This window comes from Vanacampus margaritifer, chromosome 1, assembly GCF_051991255.1.
Source record: "Vanacampus margaritifer isolate UIUO_Vmar chromosome 1, RoL_Vmar_1.0, whole genome shotgun sequence".
Classification (NCBI taxonomy): Eukaryota; Metazoa; Chordata; class Actinopteri; order Syngnathiformes; family Syngnathidae; genus Vanacampus; species Vanacampus margaritifer.
The window spans coordinates 7,753,924-7,774,505 of record NC_135432.1 but is presented as its reverse complement, the minus strand read 5'-3'; the positions used below and the strand labels follow the sequence as shown (position 1 = coordinate 7,774,505).

The following is a 20,582-nucleotide window of genomic DNA, read 5'->3' as shown; positions in this document are numbered from 1 at the left end:
CCTATTAGCCACCATTTTACTTGACCAAAATGACTGCTGTGAAAAAAGTCATTCAAACAAGAAATCTAACGGAGGCCTAAGACTTGCGCAAGGTCTGTACATACACTTCAGATGTGGCCCTCTTGCTAACAATTACTGTACAAGTGGGGACAATCACAACAAAAACATCCACTTGAGTAAATAGGTATGCACGACAGCACGCGCCATATTGCTTTCCTGATTATGGTTTGAATGAAATGATTTCATGACAATGACAGATGATTGCATTTGAAATTGAGCGATAACTTACAGTGTGCAAGTCAGTGCAGGATATAATGAAGCACAGCAAAACACATCACCTTGTGCAGTCAACAAATACAGAAAAAAAAGAAGAAGAAAAAAGGTAACAAAAGCTTGGCTTGCTCACACTGCGTAGAACAAAGACTGAAATTGTCCAGCCTATGAACACTTCAATTTGATGTGATTAAATTTCTTGAGAAGGTTTTGTGAAACCTGTTCAACAAATAGGAGTGTTATATAATACCTTGAAGCAATCAATGTAGCATGAATATTTGAAAAGCTCTAAGGTTTTCCATCCAGTAGGACAAAGTTCAATTTGTAGGCGAACTGAAATCATACTCGATTCGCCATTTTAGCCATGAAATAAACATTACACCTACAACGCATGGTGTGTTGGGAATTGTTTTCAGACATATTTCCAGTGTACACGTGGGCGCATACATTCCTTGCATGTTCCAGCCAAGCTGTTGACTTGCCTTGGGACAAGATTGTGGGAAATACCACAATGCCAGACATGATAGCGTTTTCATTTGAACACAAATACATCCAAATGTGCTTTCTTGGGCTTAATCCTGCACCTCCCCCCCCCCCCTCCCCAGAAGAAAAACACCAAAAACAAGGCCCAACACTGATACAGTACATAAAAGCATCACATAAAAATTCCTCATCAATGTCCACCCTTTAACAGGGTCCACATGGGCTCCCATGTGCCCACCAGGCACCAGTGAGCCCCCATTCAGCAAGTCTGAGTCCACGATGATCAGGTTAGGCGTGAGTGGGAGTCAGTCAAAGCTTGCAGCATTCACAGAGATTGCAAGTGGAGGGTGATGGCGCAGCGAGGGGGGAGGAGGAGTTGGCGGAGGAGGTACACCAATGAGGAGGTGGCTGCTAGAAGGCAAAGCTAATTTACTGTGACAGAAATCAGAGCTATCAGGACCACCGTGACCAAACAGCATGAGCAGCACATATCGAGTCAAACCCACGGTTCTAGTGGAGGGGGGGGGGATGATTGGCGCTCAGAGGAAGTGAAAAAGATGCACTCAACTAGACATTTACGGATAAGGTATGTGTGCGTGCATTTCTGCTAGAGAGAAGTTTTGGATACAGAAAATTAAAAGATGGATGATGTGCTGGTAGGTTGCGGAATGGAAAAGGCAATTAAGTAATCTAAAAATGGAACCAACACCCTGATAGAAGCATACACCAAAACGATAAAGAAAAAGTCAGGTTGTCATGGCTAGGTTAGATCTCTCCGGGCTTTGAGGTGCAAGGTGAACACACAACCTGTAAAATTGATGATAAATTCTTAACGGTGGGGCGAAATCTTTTAGTAAGCAAAATACTAAAAATTTAATGAAGCTGAATATTAATAGAACGCGGTGAGAAAGCTGATATTTGTGAGCCGCACAGAACGGGCCGCAGTGGTATCATTACTCAATGACGAGAGAAGGAGACACGAGGCTGGTCTCTAAATGAGACGTGATGGTGGCGGCGGAGGAGGAGGAGGGGAGGAGGAGGAGGGGATTGTGGGAGATTAAGAGAGCACTGTCGTGTTTGTTCTATACCACAAAGCAATGCGGAATGTTTGGTAAGCAGCAGTCTCATGAGCCAGTAGGAGGACCTTAAACTTGAAGCTGAGGAATCAGGCGGGAGCAATGAAATTGTTCCTCAACCGCCTCGGGATTGAGGCTCAGAGAAGCAGATAAAAATTAGACACCAACATTTGTTGGCATTCACAGAGGGGATGCTGCTTCATCAAAGAAAAAAGCTGCACTGAGTTGGACTTTCATGTCAATTGGCAGTTTATTTTCCAGTCATGGTTCTGAGGGTCTTTCTCTCCTTTTATATGTGGGATTAAGTGAAGACAAATTGCTCACATTTCAAGAAGGGGTATGAACTTTTTTGTTTTTTTTACCTTGAATGAAGTTTCCTCATTGCAAGTCACTTGTGGGAAGTCATCTGAAGTCAACTGAGAATCTCCTATAAGGTAAAGTATTTCTTGTTAGGTTTGAATACTAAAATTCCACATCTTTAAGAACAAGAAATGTGACAAACTGCTGTAGTCAGAATGTTTCATTTTGGCTGAAAATGGATGGATGGATGGATGGATGGAAGCTTGGAACTGCCAATGTGGAGTTTTTGATTGGCGAGTACGTTCGAACACATTTAAATGCATTCGAATGTACTCACAAATATGTTCTAACATACTTGCAAGTAGCCTATGTTCGAACGTACTTGTAGGCTAAATGCTACACAGCATATTTTCCCATAATGCCACGGGTTTTACTTGAGAATGAGTGCGTGAAAAAAAAGAGCATTTGGCCTACATTATACCAATAAGTTAAAAAAAATTAAGTAAAAAACATTGTTTATTCGTTTTTTTCCCCAGAATGCCATGGGCTATTAGCTTGCGCATGAGCAAATAATACCCCTTGTTTCCATGAAAAATGATGCTATTTTTTGTAGCATTTAGCCTACAAGAACGTTTGAACGTACTTGTATGTTTGAATGTACTTGCAAGTATGTTTGAACGTATTTGCGAGTACATTCCAACACAGAAGCATGAACGTCCTTGCAAATACGTTCAAGCATATTCGCCAGTCAAAAATGTTATTTCCACGCTTCCGCAGAAAGGTGCCCCAGTACATATTTTATTTTGAATGTGATTCTCATCCATGCAGGGAAAGCTGGAAGAATTTTAAACCTACAAGCTTTTACGGAAACATGATCGCCAGAATCAATCACGTTCCTCTTGTGGTGCTCCTCTGTCTCTTCCCCCCCACCAAGGAGACCTGCCCTTCCATGTGTCTTTGCACATCCGACACAGTGAGCTGCAGTGCCAGTGGTCTCACCAAGATACCCAAGTTACTGCCCTCAATCTCCATCACGCTTGATGTCAGTCACAACCAAATGTCCTGGTTGGGTCCGGGCAGCTTCAACAGAATGTCCAGACTGGAAAACTTGTGGATGGCCCACAACCAGATCAACAACTTGGCCAACGGGGCATTTCAGAATGCCTCGAGCCTACGATATCTTGACCTGTCTTCCAACAAGCTCCAAAAGGTGGAGCAGCACTATTTTGAGGGACTGTGGAGGCTGGAGGAGCTCATTCTGTTTAACAATAAAATCACCCAGGTAGAAGCCGGCACACTGACGGGTCTGAGCAGCTTGAAAAAGGCCTACTTCAGCCTCAACCTGATCACACAATTCCCATTCTTCTCCATCCAAGACCGCAGCCACCCTTTCCTGAGCATGCTGGATCTTTCATCCAACCTTATTACCCGCCTGCCATGGCAGGATGTGAAAGCATTGCCGGGATTGGTGCAGCGGGGGCTCTACCTTCATAACAACTCTTTTATTTGCGACTGCTCCATGTACAGCATGTTCTGGCACTGGGACCTCCGAGGGTACGACTCGCTGAGGGATTTCACGGACGAACACACTTGTTCCATCTCCGGAGAACCGCGAGATTCAATCCGGTTCCTGCGATACACTCGCTTTTTCAACAACTGCACCGTGGAAAGGCCCGTGTCGCTGCCAGTGACTGTGCTCCTCTCCAAGGTTTTGGTTTCAGAGGGAAAAAGTGTGCGTCTGGACTGCCAAACATCCTTGAGTAGCGCCAATCTCTCATTTACATGGCTTTCCCCCAGCCAGGGCTACATCACCCAGTCCAACGTTGATGAGACTCTAATGAGCTTGTTTGCCAATGGTACCTTGGAGATCCAAGCAGCCAAGGTCAATGACTCAGGCCTGTATGTGTGCACAGCAGAGGACATTAAAGAGGCACTGAATGCAACCAGAGAAATAAACGTGACGGTGCTCTTGCCTGAAGTAGAGTCGTACAGTACGGGTTACACAACGTTGCTGGGCTGTGTGGTAACTATGGTCCTCATCCTCATATACCTCTACCTCACCCCGTGCCGATGCAGCTGCTGTAAACAGCCCAACCCTCCGGTCGTCCCCATTGCAACATACGAACCAGCCAACTCAATGCCCATTTTCTCCGCCAGCACAGCAGACAGGGAAAAAAGCTACATGAACAAGCATGTAGCATTTATGCAGCCGATGTTGAGTGAGGAAGGACCTGAATGGACACAAGAAAGCTGAAGCAAAAAACAGAGACCATCAGACGACAAGTGATGTGTTGATATCTCTTCAAACATCAAACGTCATCTTTTCTTTTCCTGGATGTCAGACGCTATTAAATAGCACAAAAGTACCTTCTGTTTTTTTTTTTCCTGGTAGCTGCTCAAATTGGCCGTGGGGTTTAACAGTGAGCGCAGTAGAGCCTTCCTCAGCTAAAGTCTCCTCGTAACTATTTGGTGCAGCGCAATGATGAGTGGTCGGTCAAATGTGAATCGAGATCCCACTTGTAAAGGTTTTTACACAGTTAAGTCTTCTTATGATTGTATAGCAGGCTTCCCCAATCCTGGTCCTGCTGGTTTTACATTTTTCCAAACCTCCAACACACCTGATTCATATAATCAGCTCATCAGCAAGCTCTGCAGAAGCCTGATAACCATCCTAATCTTTAGAATCAGTTGTATTGGAGGAAGGAATAATCTAAACCAGAGGCAGGGAACCCTGGTCCTCGAGAGCCACTATCCCAACTGTCTTCCATGTCTCCCTCCACCAACACAGCTGATTTGATGAACAGGATCGTTATCAGGCTTCTACAGATCTTACTGATGAGCGGATAATATGAGTCAGCTGTGTTGGAGGAGGCAGACATGGAAAACAGGAGCAACAGCGGCTCTCGAGGACCAGGGTTCCCTACCCCTGATCTACACTCTGCAGGACTCTGGCCCTGGAGGACCAGGAATTGGAAAGCCTGTTGTAAGTGTTTGCAGCCTGTCAACCAGACTGTTTGTAACTGCTTCTTTATTAAGGTAGAACACCACACAAGCTGTAAAGCAAACAGTTCATGTTTCTATTAGCCAACTGCTAAAGTGTTCCTGATAAATGAGTCTGCACTTTTAATCAATTGCATTCCCTGCTGACAAAACCACAGACTGTAAAACACACAGTATAGCGTGAATTCACTAAACCACTAACCCTAAGCAAAGATAAGCAAATTCCTGCTGTAATCAACCACCGAGAGAATTCTAGCTTACTTTTCAACTGGAAAAGGAAAAAAAACTAGGCCAGTAGGGCAAATCCACAAACCCTCCTGACGCAGTGACAATCTAGTAGCAGAAAGTCAATCTAAAGTCATGTCTAATCAGAACCCATCTAAATGTTGGCGCAGGGTAGACAGCTGGTCTAACACAATTTTGGTGAAATGGATCTAACAAATAAATATGTGATCAGCGGGCATTAGGGGTGCACCGAAAGATCGGCCTACCGATTTATCGGCCCCGATTTCTTTAATTTTGGGGGCTCGGTGATCGGCCGATGCCTTAAAAATAAACCGATCTTTTCCATCAATCTCATATCGCTCTTTAAAGGTCTGAAAAAGTCAGCCACTGTCCTCTTCTGCTGAGATGACTAAATCATTTTTATTTGAGAGAACTACTTCATGTGCAGTTAAAACAACCCGCTTGTATCATTTCCCAAATATTTTTCAATGTTTTCCAATAAAACAAGATTGGAACACTGAAAGTGTATGCTGCTTGTTACGGAAAAAAAAAATAAAAATCGGGATCGGCAAAAATCGCGATCGACTTTTTAAAGGATCGGGGATCTGTGATCAGCCTGAAAATTGTGATCGGTGTACCCCTGGCGGGCATCAAACCCTTGAATCATTGAATTCATTATTATTTTTATTAAAATCAACATTAGATTTTTTTTTTTAAATCATCACACTGAGCAGCAGAGCTATTGTGGGGGTGCACGAATTATTGGGACTTTTTTGGTCTCAAGTGGCCACTTCATGCAGTCATAACTCGGCACTACTAGTGCGACGCAATCAAAGGGAATGAGATGAGACGCTTTCATAGGCCAAGGCTGTAGTCAGCTGTGACCACACCCACAGCAGCGCAGACCTCAGTCTACCAAATCATCTGGCCTGCGCTCACCTGTGAGTGTTACCAACACCAGGTCTAACCCGCCTCCATGCAGTATTACGCTGCACACCGGATTTACGTTGTTCAATACAAGAATAGAACAGAAAAAAACAGCCCTATGAAATGAGCATAATCACAACAAGTGAACATAACTGACTAATGCTTGAAGCAGCTGCCTGACAAGACCAAAGGTTGGCAGTACGTTTGCATTCCTCATTATTTGATGACATTTACCATCACACTCCTGTACAATGGAGCGGATGCAAGGCGTTGAAGTGTTGCGTGAAAGTCACGACATAGAAGACAATACAGAGGTGGTCCGGGAATTATACAGCGGAGACAGAAGAACAAATATTGCTTTCATTCCAAGCATTTGGATGTTTTGAGCTTCTAGTTTAATCTTAAAACAAATGTTGCGTCCAAGTTTAACAGGATTAGATATAATCCTTCGTGTAATGTCAAACAGAAATCATCTGAAAAGCGGCAGGCTCATGGGAGAGGGCTTGTAATTATTTCTAAACCCTTATCCAAAACTGACCTTTCATGTCTAACGAGACGAATATCGTCGTATAAGCCGCATGAAAATTCACAAACAAAAAAAAAGGTGCAGTTTTAAAATTCTAACGAGCAGCCATGCACAAGGCTACCCGCCCATGCTAAATTTAATGGCGGATCAAATCTAAAAGAGCTCGCTGTTCGCTCTACTCACTCGTTTTAGTATGCCCAGCAATAATATTTCCGCATGCGAGATGAGGTAAACCCTCATTTGGTTGTTGTCTGTAGTCAGTCACTGTCTGATATGTGCAAATTATATCAAGGTCTAAGTACGGAAAGTAAATAAATCAAGGAGGCGTGTATCTAATCACACAGGGTGCCGTGTTTACGTTTGGTGTACTGACAAAAGAAAAGTGAACTTCTTCGTTTTGTGTTTCCATCTGTTCATGACGTGCCTGCCAGCCACATCCAAGGTTGAGTGATTCAGGGCCTGAGAAAATTCAGTGTGCCACACAATTGTATTTGACGCGCACCAACGAGTAGCAGTATTTACAAACTACAGCTGTTAAAATACAATGCACATGCGTTCAAGCATGTGCACAAAATGGGAGTGTTTGACCAGAATTACGGAAGAATGCAAGAATGCAAATCAGGGCACCGACTATACAGTGGTGCCTTGACTTACAAGTTTTGCATTGCAACTCAAGACACTCATCACAAATCGTTAAAATGTGTTTATTTACTTTTTTTTTTTTTTTAAACACTCAACAGTATTATAACATATAAAACATAGACAGTAATAACATAATTTAACAGAAGGTAAATTAAACAGTTTGTGCATAGGCATTGTGCTGCTGATTTTGCTGTATTCCTTGCCCACCAGGGGGCAATATAAAACATACAGTATATTTGATGACGAAATGCAGCGGTCTCATCCAAGATAGAATTTTCTTTCTTTTCTTTAAAGGTTTACAATTGCTGCAAAAATCGATGCTAGTTTCGCTAGCCTGTTTAAAGAGCAATGTATTGTTTGTTAGCATTAAGCTAGTGGACTTGCATAAAATACAGTTAATGTGGTTCAATAAAATACACAAGCAAATCCTTTTGATTTACCGTAAACTTCAAGTGGAATTGGCAACAAACAGGTTGAAGAGCACTTCTACTTTTTGGAAGAATTGTTGACTATTTGCTAAACTAGGGTGACCAGATTTTCACATTAGTAGGGGAAGTATTACTTTAGCTAATGCTAAATGCTATCTTGCTTGACAGTACAGACGCTCCCCACCTTACGAACGAGTTACGTTCCGGACGATCGTTCGTAAGGTGAATTTGTTCGTAAGTTGCTTCAGTGCTATATTTTGTATTATAATTTATGTTTAAAGCCTATATAAGTATATTGAAGGTTTATATAAGTATGTTTAAGGCTTGTACAAGTAACCTGCATTGGTTTGTACTGAAAAAAAATTAATAAAATGGAGAGAATACGTACAGTACTGTACTGTACTACGTATGTTAGAGAGAGAGAGCGAGACACACACACACAGTATGTACATGTACGTAATAAGATAAATAAAATGAAGTTTAACTTACTTTTGGAAGATGTACTTGATGCTTAAGGAGATGATGGAGGAGGAGGAAGAGGAGGATTTTATATCATGAGAGATTCTTCGTCGTCGCTGGAATCGGCTTCAAAAGTTATTTCCTGCTTCATGGGGACCGGCGTTTTCTTCCTCCTCCTCCTCCTCGCCACGTTGCTCAGCCTCCAATGAGCTCTCACAGCGCCAATCGTCGGTATTAGCGGCGGAAAGAAGCACTACGCGCAATACAAAATCTAACTTACAGCATTTCTTTTCGAACATTTTTCGACATACTGTGCGCGCAGAAATGTTCGTATGTACCGTTGTTCGTAACTCGAATGTTCGTAAGTAGGGGAGCGTCTGTATAACAGTGCTAAACAAGTCGATGCACTCACCATTATCCAACCTTTTTTGCTCAATCCCAGCAGCTTTTGGAAGCTGGCTGTGTAATTTGGTCCCGCACCGGAAGCATGCTGTCAGAAAAGCTCAGTTTGCATCGGCTCTGACCACCAGCGACTACAGAAGTAGGACTACATTTCCCCTGATTCATAGACATTAATAATAAAACAAACCAAAAACAAACAACAACATTATTAAGAAAGAAAAAAACGAAAGAAATACAAAATTTTAAAAAAAGGGGGGGGGGAGTGTTAACATGTCTTGAAGAAGTTCATAAAAGGTTGCCACTTGTTAAAGAATTTGACATCGTTGACCCACTATGTGTGTAAGGGGGCAGTTGTAGATTTCCATTTGAGGAGGAGGTGTCGTTTAGCAACGACAGAGGTGAAAGCTATAATCTACAGTTCCCTAGCTGAATAACAACAATAATCATCAGGGAGACCAAAAATTCCAACATGAGGTGATATGGTTATGGGCCTGTAAAGAACCTTTGACATAGTATCAAAACCAATTTTGCTAAATTCCCTTTTAATGAGTTTATCAAATGAATCAAAAACAAGATGGAGGGACGGAACCTGCGTAATATCGGGACAAAACAATGGGGTTGGCCAAATCCCAAGGCTCAAAAACGGAATGTCTGGTCACCCTATGCTCAACTGTTGCTTGTGAATGTGCTGCCACGCAACTCAAGACACTTGTAAGACAAGCTACCACTGTATTCAAAAAACTCAACCAATTCATAGATTTTTTATTTAGTATTTGAAAGAGTAATCGGTCACAAGTTGAAATATATGAAGTATTTTCCTGTAATATTGTAGCTATGCTCTCATAATATGAATACATTATTTTTGTAATTTTGACGCTCTTTTCTTCTCGGTTTGATGAACCCTAACACACTGTAGAATTCAAAAGCATTTTTTTTTTTCTGTCAACAGGGAGCAGTTTGTAGCGAGAAAACATCATGTATATCTATTTCACGCGTGTGAAAGTGAGCTTCTTCCATCCCTGTTTATCTTCTTTGACATGGTTGCTCATTGATTTTTTTTTTGTTGTCATTGTGATGTTAAAAAAGTAATTAGTCTCATTCTTAGGTAAATAAATAAATTGGTTCCATTCGAACTAAGTGGTTTCGAAACGATCAAAATTAGTAATGATCAACAAACGAATGACATGATATTTCACAGTGATCCCGGCAAGTTTGTTGGCCTCATTTGAAACAGTAGGCAGCATCCTGATCATCACATTATGTAATGTGCCACCATGTGCGTTGGTTAGTGTTCTGCAAACATTGCATGGTGTGATGAGTTGGCCTAAGGTTGTAGAAGATTAACATTGGGATAAAAGCAGGTGCTATGTTTCATTGTCTTTAAATCCCTCTAATCTGCCTCCGCTTTGTGGCACAGCACACGCAGCTGCCTCTGGATTTATTGTTTCTGATTAACGGAAACCTAAAGGATATGATGTAAGTAATTCCCTCCGTTGGACTGATTGTAAACGGGGGACAGGTGATTAACCTCCACGCGGGCCAGCATGAGACTGAGAGGATGAGTCGAAGCAACATTTCATTTCAACCTTGTGACAGAAACTACTTGGGTGAAAGTCACATTGGAGGGGGGGGGGGGGGGACCACAGAGGAGGACATTAGAACAGCCCAAATGATTCAAATTGAAGGTAATTCTGCAAAGCGGATGCAGAAAAAAGCTTCTAAGCGGATTTAGTTGAGTGAAACTAGATAATAATTGCAGTTTTGATAACGCTTTTTCCCCACGTGTTCGAAGGATTTTGTTATGATCCAGTGAAACTAAGGCTGTTTGACCACAATTCTCGAAGGTATTTTTGTTGCACACACAGCACTGCTCATCACCTACAGAACACCATAACTCTGGCAGTATCATATACTTTCGGGATGCTTTTCTTCACCTGGAACAGCCGCTTGAACATGGAGGAAATTATCAGCCGTTTGAATTGAAATATCAGTCAGCGTTTAGTACAAAAATCTTCTGGCTTCTGCTAGAAAGCAAAAAAAAAAAAAAGTCAAGAAAAGCCTACTAGAACAGCTTAACGATATTTTGTGTTAATTAGAGGCACTGTAAAAGGTGGCAGGTGTGTGCTGACTCCTATTTATTGTAAGCTTCAATGCAACCCATTTAGAAGCAGGTTATTATAGTTTGGGAATTTTTTAATTTTAGTTTTTATTTCGTTTTAAAATATAGTTATTTTTAGTTATTTTATAAATGCTTAGTTTTAGTTTTTTTTTCTTCTTCAAAAAATCTGTATTACTTGTGCGCAATATTTAAAAAACACCATGGGAGCAACGTCATCTGAAGGTGCTTTTCTATTGGCTGCTGCTAGATGATGTCCCTTTTGCGTGACGCACTTTCAAATGTCCTGATTGTGGTTAATATAAAAATAAATCTACTTAAAATCACATTTAAAATCGTCCCCAAAGGCTCATGCATTAAATTGATTACAAAGACTAAAACGAAGCACATTTTTGCTATAATTATATTCGGTTTTTTAAAAGGCATTTTTGTTTTTATTTTATTTCGGTAACGATTTTTTATTTTTTTTTAGTTTTTTCGTTAGTTTTAGTTAACTAAAATAACCTTGGTTAGGAGAGGGTGTGCGCACTTATGCAATCACATTATTGTTTATTTGTACATCCCTGTGGACAACATTTTTGTTTTACTGTAATTTGGTTGGGTTTTAGAGGTTATAGGTCACTTTTGTATATTACAAAAACCTGGCATTTGATCAAGGGTGTGTACTGTGTACACTTTTTGTATCAATGGTACAGTTATATAATCATTGGCTGATCAAATGTTATCTAGTGTGAATAAGATTCCCTTGTAGGCTCAGAAGATATAAAGTCAAAGCTTCCCCAAATAATACATTGATGCCAGTAGCCTTGGTGGACTTTTACTCTGAAGTCGGCTTGCGTGGTGGCGTGGCTGCTAGCTTGCTTCCCTTTTCAACGTTTCGACTTAAATTATCAAAGTTTTTATTGAAATGACATATTTTTAACCAACATTATCATAATGCCAACCCTAAAGTATATTCAACTGCTAATTCAGGACACTAAGAAAACGCTAGTCACTTACACCGTCGTCGTATGAAACGGGCACAAGTCTCCGAGGTTAGTGGCTAGCAACTAGCTGTTAGCATTAGCAACGAGTGGCTGGCTCTCAACAGTAAACGATTTCTTGATTTCTTTTTCAACATCCTGGACCTAGGCTACTACGTTGTATTTCACTAAAGGAAGTGAATGTGCCTTAAAATGCCCTTTGTCTTTTTCATCGTTTATCCTGTTTATTATTCTTAGTAGTAGTAGTAGTATTTTGGATGACTCCACTTCAAAGACATCACAGTTCACATATTTCACAGATAAAATATACATTTGAGTTGCTTTTCATTCTCTCAACTCTGAATTAACACTAGCCAACTTCAGACTTGCTTGTAGTGCCTTTAAATCCTCATTAGAATTTCTAACAAGCACAGAAGTGTGTAATCAGGGGTGCTTCCTCTAAATGATCCTGAACAGATAACAAAAGAAGCAGACGTATAGCAACGACCCATTAATGCTGAAGGATGCCCCTCTCGCAGCAAACACTTCACCGAGCATCAATTAAAAATGCAATTCCCTTCCCGGAGTAATTGTTGTCCCTCATTGACACTGCCTCTAAAGGGAATTAAATAATTTTATTCAAGAATCTAATTAAAGGTGAAAGGGAAGTTTTACTCCAAACAACAAGTTCGATTGCCATTGCGTGAGGAGGGCTGACTCGGCTGTCAACTGGAGCAATTACCGAACTGTCAAAACTGTCACCAGGCCCCCGAGTCGAAGCAGCCATCTGTGGCGGATATTTGCACATTTTGCAGACGCTAGGCACTCACGTACACAATAAATACACTAAATTCACTCATGCTTTAATTCCATTCTAATTTACTTGGAGTATGTGTCCACTAGATACAGATTTCGGTCCACAAACAGCATAAGTGAATCTGAATGTATTTTCGCAGCTCGGCAGAGCCAAAAAAACAACTTTTGAAAGGCGCTAGGTAGACCTTGACAAGGCAATCTGATATGTAACAGATAGAAGTTAGGCTGATTTTTTATTTTTTTATTTTTGCTTTGACTTGTGAGCAAAAGGCAGTGATTTTGAGCAATTCTTCAAAAAAGAAACTTCCATACCTGATGCCCCATACTGCCACACTCAACTGAAGATTACTGTCAAACAAAACACAACACAAACAGTATTACACGTCGTGTATTTAAAATAACCAAAGAACTTTTGGCTAGCTTAATGCTAACAACTGGCATTGTGTTAAAATAAAATGCTACAACAATAAATGTGTGTATTTTTATGTACTTGTGCTAGCAGCACAAACACCTGCGATAAAAAGGGATACTATGAGTTATTTTGTAGACATAACAATAAGAGCGAAGGCACATTTTTATGTAACTATATTAACAGCGTCCTCCTGAAATGTTCCAACATGACAAGGCAGTAAGCGCCACAGAACAAATAAAAAATACTTTCCATAGATTTCTTTTTTTGCTAGCTTGCGGATTTAGTATGATTGGTCAGGTTTCCATTCAATTGTTTCAAATTTTTTAAGTGAATTTACTGAAAATGCGCAAAACGGGCATGCGACTTATGCCCGTTTCCAGCCGCCGCTGTAGGTGGCGATATACACCATAGAGATGGGATCCACCAGTAATTTAAAAGAAGAAGAATAACAGGAAGCAACTGCGCCGTTCGATGTTGTGTGAGTTTGTTTTTGTAATTCTTGATCAACCGTAGCGTTTCTTTGCTGTTTATATCTAAAATTGCATTAATATTCGCTTCTTTAATTAATTCCCCAAAAAGATTTCTACTTTGTTATCCCCCTCCCCCAAACATACCTTACTTTATCGACCGCCATTGCTTTGTGACTACAAACATACGTGTGAAGTAATATTTGGTCAAAACGTGTGAGGTATATCTGGTCTTGTCAGTATTTATTCGCAAAACCATACAAACTAAATTTCCATAGCCAAAATTTGCATGTCCCGTTTTCCGATACGCTTCAAAATCCACCCCCACCAAGCGTAAAAACTTTTTGGCAAATTTTGGAACCTTTTTCGTATCTTTAGCGTTTCCATTCAGGATTATTTTAGCATTTCGTGAAAATTTTGATAAAAATGGGTGGATGGAAACCCCACTATTGCTATACGACGGAGATAATTAGTGTGAATGACGTGTCAAGACTACGGTTGAGAGATTCTGGTTACTTTATTGATACTTGATTAATCGTGAGTTAACTAGTGAAGTCATGCGATTAATTACGATTACAAATTTTAATCTTTAAACTGATGCCCCTAATTTTTAATAATGTTTTATTTAAAAATAATAATAATTAAAAAAATATAAAAACATTTTTTGTTTAATTTTTAATAATCTTTTTTTTTTTTTTTTTTTTAAGAAAAGTTTATTAAAAATTCGGGGCGTCAAGCGATCGCATGACTAGTTAACTCACAATTAATCACCAATTAAATATCTGTTCTAAATGTACATTAAAAAAATATATAGGTTTTCATACTCTTGTTAAAAAAAGTGGGAAAAAATGTTAAACTAATAGAAATAGTTAAAATGAATTTTTTTACGTCTATAGCCGTCAATGGCAGTGAATGAGCTAATGAAACTTGGTGTACTTGTTGATAGAGATGGAACAACACTAAATCTAAAATTTTAGATTAAATCGGAGCAGGGGTTTGGGCGCCACGCCGGCCGGTCGAATTTTGATATTTTTAGCAACAAGGGGCGTGGCCGCCTTCCTTTGAACCCCTTATTACTGCTAAACAAAAAAAAAAGAGTTTACATCTCTCAAACGTTTATGTTTTAGAAAACACGTGAGAGATTACGTTTCATGAAAATTATTTTTAGGCTCACATGATCCACAAGGTCAATTTCAAGGTCAAATAATAAGTCAAAATGTCCTTTTTGGGGGGGTTGCCATGCCCTCGTTGGCCAAAGCGGAGCACCAGGAGAAGCCCAAAAATTAATTGAGCATTAAATCATGATGCAAACTGTTTAATTATCAATTCAAGGAAAATAGCACTGACTGTATAATATTCTACTTAACTCATTCACTGCCATTGACGGCTATAAACGTCAAAAATTCATTTAAACTATTATATTAATTTAACTTTTTTCCACTTTTGTTAACACGAGTATGAAAACCTAGATCTTTTTAATTGTACATTTAGAACAGATATACAATTTGTAATTAATCGTGAGTTAACTAGTGAAGTCATGTGATAAATTACAATTAAACATTTTAATCACCTGTCACCCCTAATTTTATCTTAATTATCTTTTTTTTTTAATGAATTTATGGCAGTGAATGAGTTAATAATAGCGGAAATGTGTAGAATGTAAATATTTAATTTAATAAGTTTGTCCACTGTAATTTAATGCTGTAATTCAATTCATTTTGTTGCTCCTTCTGGTCCTTCCACCTTGGCCCATAACAGTCACAAAAGACAAATGAATAGTCATCATTGTTCTCAGAGATTCAATAAGCTTCAATAATGTAATCTTTCCCCACAGAGGATAAAGAACATACGCCTGTGTGAGTATTGTGATCATGTCTGTTGACACTGAGTATTTATTTCCACAGGTGTTGTTCTGGCTCCCTCCCAGCTTTGAAACAACCTCAGATGGAATATTGACAGAACGACTTGTTCTCTAGACAGCAATGCTAGTTAACAAGCAATATTTTCTTCTGGACACGTGCCCTACTTCCAACCATCAATACATCTCTTCAGCGGGAGTGTTTCAGCGAGGTCCCATTTGATCAGCTCTCGTCCGAGTGCACAAAGGCGGCTTCCCGTGCGGTCAATGATCTGATGAAATTAGATTTGTGAAAAGGAAGGAATTTATAAACACACGAGATTTGATGCACATCTTGAAAACTCTTCCCTTCACGGGAACTCATTTTGCCACAGCAAAACTAAAATATTTAACTCATTCACTGCCATTGACGGCTATAAACGTCAAAAATTCATTTGAACTATTTCTATTAGATTGACTTTTTTTCCCACTTTTGTTAAGAGTATAAAAACCTAGAATTTTTTTATTGTACATTTAGAGCAGATATAACATTTTTGATTAATCGTGAGTTAGCTATTGAAGTCAAGCGATTAATTAATATAATCGCCTGATGCGATTTAAAAAAACAAAAGAAAAAATTCTTAAAAATTAGGGGCATCAGGCAATTAAAATTTATAATCGTAATTGATCGCGTGACTTCAGTAATTAACTCACATTTAATCACAAACGTTATATCTGTTCTAAATGTACAATAAAAAAATATAGGTTTTCATGCACTAGTTGACAAAAGTGGGAAAAAAATGTTAAACTAATAGAAATAGTTCAAATGAATTTTGGACGTCTATAGCCGTCATTGGCAGTGAATGAGTTAAAAGTCAAAAGAACAGTGGGCACAACAAGCAACTCGCTAACCAAACAACCCCCCACTGCAAACCAGAGCCATACTTGTGCTACACAGGTATGGCTCTGTGAATCATTTTTTAATCACATGACATTTTAAAGCATTAATGAGGCCACAGAAATGCACCAGCGCGGTTGTGGCCAGTTGAGTGTCTGGTTTTGACTATTTTATGCACAGCTCATTAGTTTCCAACACGCGGGTCAGCTCAAGGGTCGCAATATACATGCGGCAATGAAGTTGCGTCAACATTAGGGTAGCACGAGAGAGAGAGAGAGAGAGAGAGAGAGAGAGAGAGAGAGAGAGAGAGAGAGAGAGAGAGAGAGAGAGAGAGAGAGAGAGAGAGAGAGAGAGAGAGAGAGAGAGAGAGAGAGAGAGAGAGAGAGAGAGAGAGAGAGAGAGAGAGAGAGAGAGAGAGAGAGAGAGAGAGAAAAAGAGGAAAAGTAGCTACAAGGTGTTTAATAGAAGAAAAACTTGACACCGTTTGCTTTGGATGGGGGAGAAAGTCCATCGGCGCCGATAATAATTGGGCTAAAAATAAAAAAATCGAGTGAAGCATTCATGGCAATACTAATGTTCCATGTTTGTGATTGTGGATTTTAACCATTGTCAGTGTCTGATGTGAGAGGTGCTATATAAATCACATGCTCTTATTTACTCATCCCACATGCGAAGCACATGCAATTTCAGTTCATTGAAGACGCTAAATTGTTCCTAAGTGTTCGAGTGTAAATGGTTGTTTGCAGGCTTGGGGAGTAACGGAATACATGTACCGTCGTTACAGATTGCAATTTTTTTTAAACTGTATTCCATTACAGTTACAGGAAAAAACATGTAATCAGATTACAGGTACATTTATTAAAAATGGTGATTACTTCGAGGGATTACAATTTCTATGATGAGAGTGTGAAAGAGGGTGAGAGAGAGAGACAGAGAGAAGGACAGAGAGAGTGGGACCGTTGCTACATGTCGGGGGAGGTCGGAACGAACAAACAAACTGACTAGTCGTGTCCTCCACACGCGGGCAGTTTGAAAAAGCTTCACAGACGGGAGGAGGAAATGGCGACCGGTATTCACTGGAACTTACTCGGAGCGAAAGTTTGAGCTGAGAGTCCAGCGGCATGCTAGGCGCTGTAGCTTCTTGCTAGCTAGCCCGCTAGTCTACCACCATAATGTGAGTCACACCTTCCAAACAAATCTTTCTCCCACCAATTCACTATTTAAACATCATACACAACATATACACGGCTAAACTTGTGACTGGGATAAAAGTTCAATTTGCAGTTGATGTCACACATCTATCTATGACATCTATCCATCTATCTATCTATCTATCTATGCTTTAAGTGACAGTTCAAAAACAGCATATGGCCTTCAATCAATCAATTAATAGCCTTCATGCTTTTTAACTACACTAGGATTTTTGCTATTTGTAGGTTACCCAAGTCCCTATCACCCGCAAATAGCAGGGGCACATTGTATAGAATATACTGTACATTGTGGTGACATTTATTTTTATTTTGTCTTCATGAGCATACTCAATATTGGAGTAAAAGTAATCCAGTTACATTAATATTATGGTACTTGGATTACGTTACTAACTACATTTTTTAGCAGGTAACTGTAACGGATTACATTTCAAAAGTAACCCTCCCAACCCTGGTTGTTTGTCTATAAACCTGCTCAGATGAGAAGCGAAACACAACAGTCCCCTTGCAACTGATTGGATATGCTGGTGCAAGGTCTGTGACAAGTAGAATGAAGGGAGTATTGGGGGAGACCATGCAAAGGCAATGAGCCAGATGAACACAGCTCAAAGCCCACAACCGCACTGGAGACGCACAGGCAAGGAATGATGAAAAGAGGTGGACGAATAGAACAGGACAGAAGATGAGATGCTTCTTCAGCACGGGACTGATGACAGCTGACAAGGTGAAAAACTACAAGACATTACGGCTATCAATATCAAATATTTTTTTAATCGATTATCCTATCGATTGTTCCATCGAATAATCACCCCCTCCCCATATTTTTTTGTTTTGTTTTTTGTTAAGCCACTAAAGTTGAAAGTGAGTTGAATTGGTCATCATGGCAGGACTCAATCCCTATTATAAAATATTGGGCTATGGGCATTAGGGATGCGCCCCCAAAAAAAAAATCGATTCTCATTTAAGTGCGATTCAGAATCGATTTTAAATGTCCCAAAATCTATTTTATACTGTCTTGCCTTTGTTAGTGTGTGCCTTGGGAGCGCTGTTCATGTTGTACTCGATTTGGCCACTGAGGGGCAGTGTGGTCTTATACACTGTTAAGTTGTAGCCACATTAGAGAGTAGAAGTAAAAAGTCCCGATCAAGTTATTCCAATAAAAGTTGTTTTTTTTGCAGCGTGGAGCCGTTCTTTTAAGTGATAAAAATGCCACGAGTAGCACGCTAATTAGCATTAGTGAGTCAGCCTGGAGTAGATTATTACGATTCTTTGCACATCTAAAAATTGAAGCCAAAATCATTGTCAATCAAATCATTTTGAATCAAAAATCATTCTTAACCGAAAATCAATTCTGAATCCAATCGCAGACCTAAAAATCTGAACCGAATCGAATCGCGATACATTCAAAGATTCCCACCCCTAATGAGCATCATCATCATCATCATCATCGGTGCCACTTCTGCATTGAGCAAAAGTTTTTCCCTTTAAAGTTTTGATACAATTTAAGAGTAAAAGACATGTTCAAAGCTGCAGGCATGCTTCTCTGTTTCTTTCTAATTTGTCACATTTCTACGATTAAATGAAGCTGCTTAGACGTTGATTCAATATTTACTTGCCCATAGCGCGTCAATTGGATGTCGCTTAGCTTTCCATCACTGCTTGAAGAAAGATTGTTTACCAAAATAAACAAATGTTTTGGAGCAGGGAAAAGCAGCATCACAGCAAGAACCTGATGAAAGTATTTCCCAATGTGGCTCAACGTCGTCTCAGTCGGCCAGTTATGTTTTTGTTTTGTTTTTAAATCAAGTCATTCATTAATTGAGGGTTGATTTACATTTGAATCTGTTAGCTTTTCCGCTTAAGAGTTTATCGTAATAACTAGTTTTAACATAATTATTTCGACAAGGATTTTCATCGGTTTTCGGTGCGCCTCGGAAGCCATGACACCTAATGGCCCAGCCAAGTCTGCACTAAAGCAAGTTTCACACAAATTACAAAACAAGTAAACCACTTCCACTTGAATACCAGAAGGCACAATTAACCTGTGATGTGGGAATCTAATAAGTTTCTTTCCCACTCCTTTTGCTGCCTGCTGGTGCAAGTGGTGATGGCTTTAAAAAAAAAAATAATAATAATAATCTGTTTTTTTTTTGTTTTTTACTAAAGTATGTGTGCTATTGTTTGGCTCCTTGGATAAATAAGTTTTGGCTTTCTCAAAAAATAATTAAAAATCAATCAATGTGATTTAGCTTCGTATTCAAGTAATCGTGCCCGGATGTCACGCTGAGTAAGCAACTTGCTATCAGTGCTGTACTGTGAGATTTTTCTGACGTAAAATATCATCACCTTCCTAAAATAATGGCCTATTTCATGTTTTCCGTTTTTTTCCCCCACCAGGAAATACGAAAATTGAAACAAATACTGATGTAGAATTCAGTGATCTGTTCAACTATGAAGTAGCCAATTCCAGCATTCAGAGTAAGGCACAAAAACAAACAAAACATATGTATAATATAGTTTTTAAAATGGTGACGATATGTGCCCTGGCTCAATTAAGGTTGTGATTACTTACCTAGTGGCACAAAAAAGGACTGAAAACGAGTGGCGAATGAGTCGGTGTCAAGTTTTGAAGTCGACTGCTAGCTGGCTAGCTATCGGGAAAATTTCATTGAAAACCTGTACATTACAAGAAACATCAACAATGTAGAAACTGAAAATAATACATGCAAAGAGATAATACACGTTTCACAAAACAAGTAGTGACCTATTTGGACATAAGGACTCAGTCCGGCTACGATCCCCTTTTATACAAGAGGTTCACGTCAGCCGGAACCCTGAAAATGTCCTTTTTTGAATTCTTTCTCGAGTGACACATGCGCGTGGGGATTTCCGTGCTGTTTCAGCACCGCCACCTGGCGGTCGGGAGGGACGAAATAAAACTGCGAACACAAACTAATTGTTCATTTTTAGTAAAAATATGAACACGACAAAGAACTACTGAATGTGGGTTTTCTTCTCTAAATAAGTTTGCATTACATTTGTTAAAGAAAGATCAATGATGAAGCAGTAAGACTCCCGCGGCCATCCATTGGTTCATTAGAGAAATTAGAGAATCCGTTTATCCA

General features: G+C 39.7%; 1 protein-coding gene and 1 long non-coding RNA gene across 5 annotated transcripts in view; one reads left to right on the top strand and one right to left on the bottom strand.

Annotated features, from left to right (window-relative positions):
• LOC144040093 (uncharacterized) overlaps positions 1–20,303 on the bottom strand; it is a 47,922-nt gene extending 27,619 nt beyond the window's left edge. For 2 of the 4 annotated variants that reach the window (XR_013289636.1, XR_013289635.1), the window contains exons 1-4: positions 20,222–20,303; positions 20,030–20,133; positions 12,948–12,983; positions 2,195–2,259 (exon numbers count right to left, since the gene is read on the bottom strand). This is a non-coding gene — a long non-coding RNA (uncharacterized LOC144040093). Of the gene's footprint in view, positions 1–2,194; positions 2,260–12,947; positions 12,984–15,369; positions 15,645–20,029; positions 20,134–20,221 lie in introns of those variants that run through there. The other 2 variants (XR_013289639.1, XR_013289637.1) reach the window with 2 other exon arrangements.
• On the top strand, positions 1,862–10,303 carry LOC144040088 (amphoterin-induced protein 3). The gene is made up of 2 exons (XM_077553902.1): positions 1,862–2,266; positions 2,961–10,303. Exon 2 carries the CDS (start codon positions 3,004–3,006, stop codon positions 4,384–4,386), a length of 1,383 nt encoding a protein of 460 aa, XP_077410028.1. The 5' UTR covers positions 1,862–2,266; positions 2,961–3,003; the 3' UTR covers positions 4,387–10,303.
• Positions 20,304–20,582: the final 279 nt, after the last annotated feature.

What these genes read in the sequence shown, in the direction of transcription:
- LOC144040088 (XM_077553902.1), top strand. Translation starts at nt 3,004, where the DNA reads ATGATCGCCAGAATCAATCACGTTCCTCTTGTGGTGCTCCTCTGTCTC.